The sequence below is a fragment of the Gadus macrocephalus genome, chromosome 16 (assembly GCF_031168955.1).
Source record: "Gadus macrocephalus chromosome 16, ASM3116895v1".
NCBI lineage: Eukaryota > Metazoa > Chordata > Actinopteri > Gadiformes > Gadidae > Gadus > Gadus macrocephalus.
Window position 1 is genome coordinate 4,320,716 of NC_082397.1, and position 12,813 is coordinate 4,333,528.

The 12,813-nt window shown below is 43.5% G+C and overlaps 1 protein-coding gene across 1 annotated transcript in view; it reads left to right on the forward strand.

The window, feature by feature from the left end:
- The window catches only part of foxo1a (forkhead box O1 a), a 19,202-nt gene extending 9,207 nt beyond the window's left edge, over window positions 1-9,995 (forward strand). The window contains exons 2-3 of the mRNA XM_060074430.1: window positions 3,303-3,494; window positions 5,147-9,995. Of these exons, the coding sequence (XP_059930413.1) occupies window positions 3,303-3,494; window positions 5,147-6,445 (1,491 nt within the window). The 3' untranslated portion in view covers window positions 6,446-9,995. The remainder of the gene's footprint in view (window positions 1-3,302; window positions 3,495-5,146) is intronic.
- The last annotated feature ends 2,818 nt before the right edge of the window (window positions 9,996-12,813 follow it).

The window sequence follows — 12,813 nt, forward strand, 5'->3', positions numbered from 1 at the left end:
AATTATTATGAGTAGTTCCAGATATAACATCTAAGTTTGTATTGTTTTTTAATTCTACAATTTGAATATCTTTATTCATTGATAAAAACTTAATAACACCTTTAACTTCATTAGCTCTTTCAAATTGTTCATTATCAGAAAATTGATACATTTTTTTCGTTAACTCTATTAAAAAATCATTGTTATTTTTGGACAACGTTTGTTTAGCGAATAAAAATTTGTTTTCTCAAAATTCAGGTGTTTCTTTTTGAATGGGCAAACCATTATTGTAAAAACATTCGCTTTTTAAAAAGTTTAAGATAATTTTAGAATTACCATTATTTAAGTAAGGGCCATAAAATAAATTATATTTACTCTCTTGTTTGACGGTGTATTTTAAAGAAATAGACAATCCCTTTTTATTTAATAAAACGTCCTACAAAGCCACCATGCAACCCATGTTCTACTACGTTTAGTATTAACTGTTTCTTAGTAGTAGTATAACTGGAATAGAGTGCATGATGGGGTCAGACAGCAAGAGCAAGTGGGTCCATGAAGTCTGGCTGAAAAAAATAACTCCACAAAAATATCCACTGAGGCTAATTCAGGGTGTCTTTCTCACATGAATCCTATAGATGAGAACACTTCCAAACACTGAACGCATTGTGAACAAAGCCAGCATTGAGATTATTTTTAAGACACAGGATTCGCTCTGCCTTTTAGCCCCAGGGCTTCGGTTTCTGCGCCATGGCTGTGCTCGTACGTTTGTCTTCTTGGCTTATCGTGCCAGATGTTTCCCCCCAGAATGCATGTGCGTCTGTGTGTTACTTGAATAAAGTTTTCCGTCTTCCTGAGAGCGACGGCGAAAAAAAAAAATGGAGAAAAAAAAAAGATATTAATTTCCGTCGGTGTGTGTAACCAGGCAACGGTGGTTCGCCTCATAAAGGTGTGAGTGAATACAAAAGCCGAGCTGTTTCCGCCCTGCAGATTGTGTTGGACTTTTGACAGGACGTGCAGTCAGGTGGAATGTGTGTGTTATTGTGTGTGCTATTGTAATGGCCAACACACAATGGACCACCACTGTTTGTTAGGGATATTGCGTCCACATGTACAACATTGTCCGTAGATAAGCCTGTATTACTCATGGAAGAAACACTTTATTGACATTCAGTGTAGGTGTGTGCGTGCATTTATTCCTGCGTAAATGCATATGTCTGCGTGCATTTTTTTGTGTGTGTGTGTGTGTGTGTGTGTGTGTGTGTGTGTGTGTGTGTGTGTGTGTGTGTGTGTGTGTGTGTGTGTGTGTGTGTGTGTGTGTGTGTGTGTGTGTGTGTGTGTGTGGGGGTCTTTGTGTATGTTAATGTACACCAGTGCATGACTGTCTGTGTCTACATACGATGATGAACAGTCTATGTACACTGTTGTAAAGTGACCTGAGATGCCCCTAGTTCCTCTCCCTGAAATCCACAATTCATCCAAACCCTGGGTCTCCCATAAAGGGGTCTCATCCAAACCCTGGGTCTCCCCCAAAAACCCTGAGTCTCCCATAAAGGGGCCTCATCCAAACCCTGGGTCTCACCAAAAACCCTGACTCTCCCATAAAGGGGTCTCATCCAAACCCTGGGTCTCCCCCAAAAACCCTGAGTCTCCCATAAAGGGGCCTCATCCAAACCCTGGGTCTCCCCAAAAACCCTGGGTCTCCCATAAAGGGGTCTCATCCAAACCCTGGGTCTCACCAAAAACCCTGAGTCTCCCATAAAGGGGTCTCATCCAAACCCTGGGTCTCCCCCAAAAACCCTGGGTCTCCCAGAGGGAGGGGGAGAGCTCTCCCTCTACCTCTCTTGAAGACCCAGTATGACGCCATTCCTCTTCTGCTTCAGTTAAATGAACCTCTCCGTATCCCTGATCCACTGAACACACCACACCTTAGTCCATCCAGACACATATCCAAGAGAACATGCGCCGCCCTTCACAGAGTGGAATACTTTAATTTGTTGTGCCATGTCTCTTTTTTACGAGTTATATGTTGTCTTCTGCGGTTCCCTCCTATTGGGTTTGTTTCTATACTTGTTTGATGATGAAATTCATTACACTTATGATATATGTATGTGAATATAGGAAACATCCCATTTCATATCTGAAATATTTTACCAAAGTCAGAGAACCCCAGATAAAATGCTGGACTGAACAGTGAACGGATCATATTTATGTATGGGTTGTTCAGGACTTTGTCATTTGCGATCGCTGGCTTCTTCGAGCCGGCCCAGCAGGCCATCAGCAGTATCCATGTTTGGATTGGTATGCACACCCGCTTGGAAACAATCATAAAAACGTGTGTAATTGTACGTTGAGAGCGCCTTTGTTGTGTTTGATGTGTTTTTCCCCGGCACTAGGGTGGGTGACCCTGGGTGGGATAGAGCCGGGACTGGCAGAGATATATAATCCTAACTGGATCAAGCGTTTAACAAGACTCGTTCTCCCCCATGGCCTTGTGCTATCGTATGCTTTCGTTTATGGATTTATTGCTCCTTTCTGTGTTCTTATAGGATCATGGTTCCAATGTTGGTGTGAGAGATTCTGTGCTGCACAGATGTACACTCAGATATAGCAGGGGGTTTTATTCTTTTGGTGGAAACTGTTTCACCCCATGTGACTCTGTGGCTCAGCCTGCTAGTGCAATTAGTAATAGTTCATGTGCGCAGTTCTCCATGCAAAGACGCAGGTTAGATTCCCTCCTGCGGTCCCTTGCAAGACGTCATTCACCTTCTCTTTCAACCCACTTTCCTGTCCTCTAATGCAAAAAGAACAAATCAGATTGACAAATGAATAACTACTTCTGCTGAAATGCACTAATAGTGCAAATGGCTCCCTGTGTTTTACCTTGTTCTCAAGGTAATTCCATTTTTTAAAATTTCCTTAGAGAAATTATCTCTTTCAATAATAATAATAATAATAAACTTTATTTATATAGCACTTTTCAAAACACAGTTACAAAGTGCTGAACAATAAAAACACAATTATAACAAAGAGCATAAACCACATGTGATGTACAGAAAGAAGACAGGAATAAAAATACAATAATCCAATACCAAGCAATACAGTGTCCTGCTCGTTGCCGAAGCAGTTGAACAATTTAACAAAGGAATAAAAAATGTAGACTCTCAAAACGAGAAGGTGATTTTCTTTTAAAATACAAGGTAGAAAAACGTACAAATAAATAAACAGTACACAAGCAATTGGAAACCCAAAATATCCCATGCAGATAAAAGAAAGAGAAATGTAATTAAACGTAACTGAACATCTCCCTCTCTGCCCGCCTGCAGAACTCCATCAGACACAACCTGTCCCTGCACAGCCGCTTCGTGCGGGTGCAGAACGAGGGCACGGGCAAGAGCTCCTGGTGGATGCTGAACCCCGAGGGTGGCAAGAGCGGCAAGTCGCCGCGCCGCCGCGCCGCCTCCATGGACAACAACAGCAAGTTCAGCAAGAGCCGGGGGAGGGCCGCCAAGAAGAAGGTAAGGGCCCGGGAGGACGTGGAGGAGCACTGTAGACTCCTAGAGGCGTTTAGGCCTTTTATCATCCAGAGAGACGTACAGGTGAGGGAACAGCCACAGGGAGGGACAGAGACCTACAGAACAGCCACAGGGAGGGACAGAGACCTACAGAACAGCCACAGGGAGGGACAGAGACCTACAGAACAGCCACAGGGAGGGACAGAGACCTACAGAACAGTCACAGAGTGTTACAGAGAGCTACAGAACAGCCACAGGGAGGGACAGAGACCTACAGAACAGCCACAGGGAGGGACAGAGACCTACAGAACAGTCACAGAGTGTTACAGAGAGCTACAGAACAGCCACAGGGAGGGACAGAGACCTACAGAACAGCCACAGGGAGGGACAGAGACCTACAGAACAGTCACAGAGTGTTACAGAGAGCTACAGAACAGCCACAGGGAGGGACAGAGACCTACAGATCAGCCACAGGGAGGGACAGAGACCTACAGAACAGCCACAGGGAGGGACAGAGACCTACAGAACAGCCACAGGGAGGGACAGAGACCTACAGAACAGCCACAGGGAGGGACAGAGACCTACAGAACAGCCACAGAGAGCGACAGAGACCTACAGAACAGTCACAGAGTGTTACAGAGAGCTACGGAGAACAGCCACAGAGAGTGACAGAGACCTACAGAACAGTCACAGAGAGTGACAGAGACCTACAGAACAGCCACAGAGAGTTGCAGAGACCTACGGAGAACAGCCACAGAGTGACAGAGACCTACAGAACAGTCACAGAGAGTGACAGAGACCTACAGAGAACAGCCACAGAGAGGGACAGAGAACAGTCACAGAGGGCGACAGAGACCTGCAGAACATTCACAGGGTGTTACAGAGACCTACAGAACAGTCACAGGGTGTTACAGAGGGCTACAGAACAGTCACAGAGAGTGACAGAGAACAGCCACAGAGAGTGACAGAGACCTACAGAACAGTCACAGAGAATTACAGAGAACAGCCACAGAGAGATACAGAGACCTACGGAGAGAACAGCCACAGAGAGATACAGAGACCTACAGAGAGAACAGCCACAGAGATATACAGAGACCTACGGAGAACAGCCACAGAGAGTTACAGAGACCGTCGTAGAATGTCCAAAGAGTGACAGAGACCTACAGAACAGTCACAGAGAGTTACAGAGACCTACAGAACAGCCACAGAGAGTTGCAGGGAACAGCCGCAGAGATTTACAGAGACCTAGGGAGAACAGACACATATATCCACTGGCACTCATCATTGGAGAAGCTAGAACAAAACCTATATTTGTACGACGTAGTCATGAAACACAATGTAAGTAGTATTCTGAGAGGGTCAAAGTCCAGGTCGAGACTCTCTTTGTCTTCCGTTGGTGTTCACTATGAAGCCAAGCCCACACAGTTATCCTTTAAGCAGGAAATTCTTGAATCAGAGCTTTATCGATGCCAAATAAGTCAGATGAGGATACATGTTAGAATATAATTTTTAAAATAATCGAATCAAATCTGATCCCACATGATCTAACGTCATCTCAAATCATTTGGCTGTATTGGTTGTGTTCTCCTCGACTATAACTCGACTATTATCCGATCAACTCTGATGTGGTGGTGTGTGTGTGTGTGTGTGTGCAGCTGTCCCTGCAGGGTGGTCCTGAGGGGGGGTCTGAGAGCCCCGGCTCCTCTTACACCAAGTGGCCCGGCAGCCCCAACTCCCACAGCAACGACGACTTTGACGCCTGGAACAGCTTCCGTCCGCGCACCAGCTCCAACGCCAGCACGCTGAGTGGCCGCCTCTCGCCCTTCATGCCCGAGGACGACCTGGGCCACGAGGGCGACGTGCACATGGTCTACCCCGGGGCGCCCGGCTCCAAGATGGCGTCCACGCTGCCCAGCCTGACGGAGATGGCGGGCTCGCTGGGCCACAGCTCGGAGAACGTGATGGAGAACCTCCTGGACAACCTCAACCTCCTCTCGCCCAACAACTCCCAGGTCGGGGGCGGGGCCAGCACCCCGTGCTCCTCCCAGTCGTCCCAGTCGTCCCCTCTGATGCAGGGCAGCCCGGGCTACCCGTCCTACAGCTCTCCCAGCATGGGGCCTCCCGTGCAGCAGCAGCAGCAGCAGCAGCAGCAGCAGCAGCAGCAGCAGCAGCAGCAGCAGCAGCAGCAGCAGGACTTCCGCAAGTGTATGTACGGCCCGGCCGGCATGAACGCACTGACCTCTAGACCCATGCAGCCGCTGGCCGAGACCAAGCCCAGCTTCGGCGTGCCCTCTCTGGGCGGGTACGCCTGCCCCGCCGGGCTCCTCAAGGAGCTCCTGACCAATGACTCGGAGCAGCAGCACGGAGACCTCATGCCCCCCTCCGTGGAGTCGGTGGTGTCGCCCCCTAGCGGCCGCTGCATGCTGCCGTCCTACAGCAGCGTGCAGCACGGCGCCAAGCGCCTCCAGCACGGCCTGGCCCACCCCCGGCAGCAACCCCACAACCTCCTCAACCAGTCACCCGTGGCGCCCATGAACGGGGGCCGCCTGCTGATGTCGCTGAACCATGTGGGTGGCAGCACGCGTCTGCCCGCGCTCAAGAGCCCCATGCAGATGCCCTACGGCCTGGTGAGCCACCTGGGCGGCGGTGGCGTCGGCGGTGGCGGCGGGGTTGGCATTGGAGGAGGAGTGGGGGGGCTACCCATGGGGTACTGCCCGCTGAGCACCAACGGGTACGGACGACCGGGGCCACTGCTGCCCCAGCACCACACCGAGAGGCTGCCCAGCGACCTGGACGACATGTCCATCGAGAGGTTCGAGTGCGACGTGGAGTCCATCATCCACGACACCCTGATGGACGGAGACTCTCTGGACTTCAACTTCGAGCCCATGGTGACCCAACCGGGGTTCAACCACGGCGTGAAGACCACCACCCACAGCTGGGTGTCTGGGTAGAGGTCTGCGGAGACTGAAGCCCCCCCTTCGCCCTCCTAAACCCCTCTCTCTCTTTCTCTCTCTCTCTCAGGCGCCTCAGTTGACTCAACGCTTTGTTTAAAGGACAATGTAAAATAATTATAATAATTTGGAAGCATACATGATTTCAATTCCCTTTCGCCTAAAAGTGACAAGAACTCTGACCTTCACATTCCTGACCTTCCTGATATTTCAGTACAAAAAATCTGTCCCCCTGAATATTCTCTTTCGAAAAAACGAGACTGGTTGTATCTTTCGACAAAAGATGCCTCTTTTCCAATAGTACAAAAGTACATAAACAAATTATTTTTCTAAACGTCCTGATAAACCAAGTGCCAAATGCTTTGCCTTAACCTCAGAGCCAAACTGAAACACGCCTCTCCGGTTTACTTGCTAAAGATGCTAATGGTCACATTAGCTAACGTTAGCATAATCACTGTGCGTCGGTTGTATTTTTTGTATTTTATTTTCAGTTATCGATTCTGCCAGCTAAACCCCAACAATGCAGCACAAATAACAACATGAAACCGCACAAACTTTAACAGGATGGACATATCGCTGCCTTGATTACCAATGTTTGTATATACTATTCTAACGATAAATGATGCTGACTTTAATACGTGACATGGGTGGTTGGAGTTGTGCGGTGGAGGGGAAGGGTTGGGACGTCTACAGGAGATTTGGAGAGAACATGAAACCAGTGGAAGATGTTACATATTTGGTGACTTTCTTTGGCTTGAATCAGTTGTACATATATTATAATGTAATTAGTACTATGTGGTATCGTATTTGTATTTTTTTAAGCCTGTACATAGTGTTTACAGAGCGAAAAAAAAATGAAAAATCCTGGCAGCAGGCTTCAAGGTTTGAGTGTGCTGGGACACAAGACTGGATCAGATTGTTTTGTGTAAAGGAACGTGGACCAGAGTGACTCTGGATTCAGAGTGCTTGTGAATTGCCTTTCGAATCGGACTGTAAAACATTCTTATTCCTTGTACATACATTGAAAATGTATATTAAAATGATAGAGTAGATGTTTATTAGATTTAGTATGTATTTGAGAGCTAAATTATTTGGGGTTAATATAGATTTATGTTAGTGCACAATGTGCACTCACTCACACCCACGCACACACGCACACACTCATCAGAATCGGTTTTGACCTTAATACCACAGAGGCCTATTTAACGTTCCTGTTAGAGTCGCTAACATTCAATCTTGAAGGTTTTTATTCCTATATAAATAAGATTATATATAAAACTATAAAATGTAAATGTCAGTTGTTCAGAAAGTTCTTAAATCCAGCACTCTTGAAGTATAAACACAGTGAATTCCTTGTTTTTATCTTAGTCTCCAGTGGCCTGCTTCTCTCATTGGTCGACAGGGAACACCTGGTTCTGTCATTGGTCGAGATTTTTCTAAAACTCTGGAGGTTACGTTCATGTCACGAAGACAAAATGTAATTTCCCAGCGCTACTGTTAGTGTTTGACAGTAGAACTGAACATGTGACGTGGAGGTCAGGTTTTGATTGGGCGGACACTGTGATCACCCCCTCCCACCCTGTTTAAAGAGGAGCCAATCACTGACATGAAACCTCCTGGACAGTGCCACCTCTGCTGTTAACCTGTTTAGACGGACCGAGGGCTCTTGTCTGTTTGGCGGTTGTAGGGCTTTCCTCAGTTGCTCTGCAAAGAGTGTCAGTTTGGTACTGTCTCTGAGGTAATATTTTTATCAGTTTGGTTTCACTTATCATTGCGCTCTCGAAATGTAAACGCATCTCATGGAATTTTCCTTAAAAAAAACTAACCGCTGAGCCCTTTATGCGCTTTATAAATACATTTGGCTCTACTGCTTTGAAGGGGCCTTAACGGAACTAAACAGTGCCTCTGCTACCTCTCTTTGTTCCGTTGCGTTAATAGTCTTCTGTCGCACTGGAGTCAGTCTTGGGTGTACCTTTTACAAAAGGTGATACCAATACCTTTACAAGTACCTTTACTTAACAACCTTAACCATTCATACATAGATAAATGTGTAGATTGTGTAGTTGCCCTTTCTATATTCCTTGATTGGTGCAGAACTAAAACATGAAACCAATGTGACTAAAATGTATCTATATAAGCCGTTAACCAACTTTGGAATACCAATCATTATCAACATTATTTGTCCCGCATAAATTGATGTTGTCTGGATATTTTCCATCCACACCTTTTGCAGAACGATTTCCAACCACTCAAACAACACCAGCTTATGTCTGACCAGCATGTGTGCAGTGGGACCTTAGGACCATGCTTTCTATCTCAGAAGTATGTTTTACAGACGCAATGTGAGAAAGCGGTTGAGTCAAATGGAGTAGAGAAAGCTAGGAAGCTACTATTAAAATGTCTTTATACCAACATTAAGAGAGTAGGCCTACCAAACGCCAAAATTGATTGAATATTGCTTTGGGTCTGGAGTAAGAGGGCTCCACTCTACTGACATCAGTTGTGGAAGTTTGGGGGAAATTTCGGACCAGAGAGCACTAACACATCTTAGGACTGCCATCGTTGTTGGGACCGGGGGTTTGGGGATGGGAGGGGGGATTAAAAAACCGACAAAACTTACATTCCAAGCGACTTTTCATAGAAGCCGTGAAACAAGCTGCTGATGTTGTCTTAGGTGCCCGGTGTTGCCTTTATCTACCCAAAAATGCCATAGTGTACTATAACCGAGGTTGGCCTTCTGAAGTCAAACCGATATATTTAGCGTTTTTATCATGTGGTATGTTAAGAAATATATATTTGTGCCGGTCACTCAAGTCAAGATAAACATAAACAAATCCATGTTGTCAGTGTCACAGGGTTTACTCTAAACAAAGAAAAAAAAAAGTGAATTGTACTAAGTAAATTATATCCAAGCATTTTTCAAATGATTGAATCTATGCATTGTATTACTTAATATTATGTTGCTATTCTTATGTTTTAACTTTCCCTTGAACTCATGACAGAGATATTATATTGTATCATAGAGCTGTGAGATATTATGGTATGTGTTGTTGTCAAAGTTGTATGTTCCAGATAGTTATATTGGCAAAAAAATGAAGTTTATTTAGAGAATAGATAATGCAGTAATTGATATGCTAAGCTTTTGTAAACTGACATGTTGTATTTCCTGTATTTAGCTACAGTTTGTAGAAAAAAAGCTGAAAAACTAACAAAATATTGAAAAATATCTGAAAAAAAAGATCTCATTTTTAAATTGAAAGAAAAATGTCTAGTCTGTAAAATAATCCATGCTGAAATGCTGGATTCTGGACCAATTTTTTTGTAATTTTATGAGTAGAAAGATATTGCACTTTTACTTACGTTTTATAACAAAGTGCTCCTCGCGTTAGGAGGAAGAATATCCATATTTTAAAAAAGGTTCTGTTACATTTAACTCATGTACAGGAAAACATTTGGAATTGTGCTGTGTGATTTGCAATCAAGAAGAATATATAACTTGTTCAACATTAATGTATTAAGATTTAAATAAATGTACTTCTGTGTTTAAGAATTTCTTCTTGCCTTTAATTGACACATCTCAAATATAGGAAACAGATTATGTATGCAAAATATAATTAGAGACTGCCGTGAACAAATTACAGAATGTTTCCCATTGATATATCAGTTACCATGGTAATTGGTGCAAAGGAAAAACAATCCCTTACAATATTTCCCCATCAAAAGGTAACAGCATTGCACAGCACAACAAAAGCAAACAGAGGAGCAAGTGAATAAATTACCAGGGACGCGGGAAGTCAGTCCGAGGGGGGGGGGTGCTGAGAGAGAATCTATACAATGACGTCATAATAAATGCTGCGCAACATCCGTTGTTTACAGAGACGAGATGAGGGGTGACGTCACATTCAGGGATCCGCTCTGATAAACACTCTACTGGTGTGTAAAAAGAGTTCTGCCAACTAGCCACTGTTATTCACAAACGTTAGCAAATAAACAATGTGGAAATTTGAGTCAACTCGGCTGATACTGGGCTGAATTTCACACACTAACAACATGCCGACAAGCTGTTGCGGTCCGGGATTATACACAGAGTTATAACAAGGATTCAGGAGGTTATTTCTAAAGGTTTACAAAGGAAAGTGACAATAATAGAAAGCCTTAATTTTCATCCAGACTTACGAGTTGTCTGATATGAGGAAGGTGACGATTTCTCCGTCAAGTGAACCGCCCGTCTTTGCTCTTTTTTTGCCAACCAGTTTACGTGCGGGATTCCAGAATCAAAACGATAACATTCAACATGTCTATTAATATGGCAGCAACATTTTACACCAGTTTTAGAATGTTCACTACAACAGATGTTGAACACCAACATGCTTACGTAAAATCAGCATAGTACCGATAATATGATAAATATCATAAAAAGGGTGGATGTCAATAATTTAAAGAAAAATCATGTTGTATGATAAAATTATACAACAAAAAAAAAGTAATGATTTGTTCAGAAAACGTTCTCACTTGCAGTTTCAGCCAGGGGCCGCTGCAGCACCCTAAGCACCCCCACTTCCCGCGTCCCTGGGTAACACTGTTGTTTTGTATTGGTCGTCATGAAAAAAAACATAAGGGGTAACACTGTTGTTTTTTATTGGTCGTCATGGAAAAAACATGACGGGTAACTCTGTCGTTTTTTATCGGCCGTCATGAAATAAATATAAGGGGAAAACACTGTCGATGTTTATCAAATAAAACATAGGGGGTGACACTGTTGTTTTTCTTTGGTCGTCATGAAAAAAAACACAAGGGGTAACACTGTCGTTTTTATCAAATGAAACATGAGGGGTAACACTGTCGTTTTTATCAAATGAAACATAAGGGGTAACACTGTCGTTTTTCTTTGGTCGTCATGAAAAAAACCATAAGGGGTAACACTGTTGTTTTTTATTGGTCGTCATGAAAGAAAACATAAGGGGTAACACTGTTGTTTTTTATTGGTCGTCATGAAAAAAAACATAAGGGGTAACACTGTTGTCTTTGTCAAATAAAATATAAGGGGTAACACTGTCGTTTTTTATCAGTCTTACCCCTTACCCCTTATGTTTTTTTTCATGACGACCAATAAAAACGACAGTGTTACCACTTATGTTTTTTTTCATGACGGCCAATAAAAAACGACAGTGTAACACTGTCGTTTTTATCAAATGAAACATGAGGGGTGACACTGTCGTTTTTCTTTGGTAGTCACGAAAAAAACCATAAGGGGTAACACTGTTCCTTTTTTTATTGGTCGTCATGAAAAAAAACATAAGGGGTAACACTGTTCCTTTTTTTATTGGTCGTCATGAAAAAAAACATAAGGGGTAGTTTTTTTTGGTCGTCATGAAAAAAAACATAAGGGAACACTGTTGTTTATTATTTGTCGTCTTGAAAAAAAAACATTAGGGAAATAATAGAAATACACACATACATTTTAATGTCATGTATATCCTCTTTATTGATGATTGATTATTGTGTATTGTCATCGCCTCAGTGGTGCAGTGGGGTGCACTCTGCCTAACCCCCTCGAGACCGGGGTTCAAGTCCGAGTGATGACCTCTGTTTGAAGGTTCTTTTCTCTATTTCATGCGAATTATAAAGTCAAGTATAACCTTTGTGATGACTTTAACCGGTGTCTTGATGGTGCATTGTTAAGTTCGGAGGTTAACACTCTAAACAGCTCATGTTCCGATCCCTGCAAAAAAGTCGACTGGGGTGCCACTGTCGATTTTTATTGGTCAACATGGAAAAAACATGAGGGGTAACTCTGTCGTTTTTTATCGGCCGTCATGAAATAAATATAAGGGGAAAACACTGTCGATATTTATCAAATAAAACATAGGGGGTGACACTGTTGTTTTTCTTTGGTCGTCATGAAAAAAAACACAAGGGGTAACACTGTCGTTTTTATCAAATGAAACATGAGGGGTAACACTGTCGTTTTTATCAAATGAAACATAAGGGGTAACACTGTCGTTTTTCTTTGGTCGTCATGAAAAAAACCATAAGGGGTAACACTGTTGTTTTTTATTGGTCGTCATGAAAGAAAACATAAGGGGTAACACTGTTGTTTTTTATTGGTCGTCATGAAAAAAAACATAAAGGGGGTAACAGTGTTGTTTTTTTTGGTCGTCATGAAAAAAAACATAAGGGGTAACACTGTTGTTTATTATTTGTCGTCTTGAAAAAAAAACATTAGGGAAATAATAGAAATACACACATACATTTTAATGTCATGTATATCCTCTTTATTGATGATTGATTAATGTGTATTGTCATCGCCTCAGTGGTGCAGTGGGGTGAACTCTGCCTAACCCCCTCGAGACCGGGGTTCAAGTCTG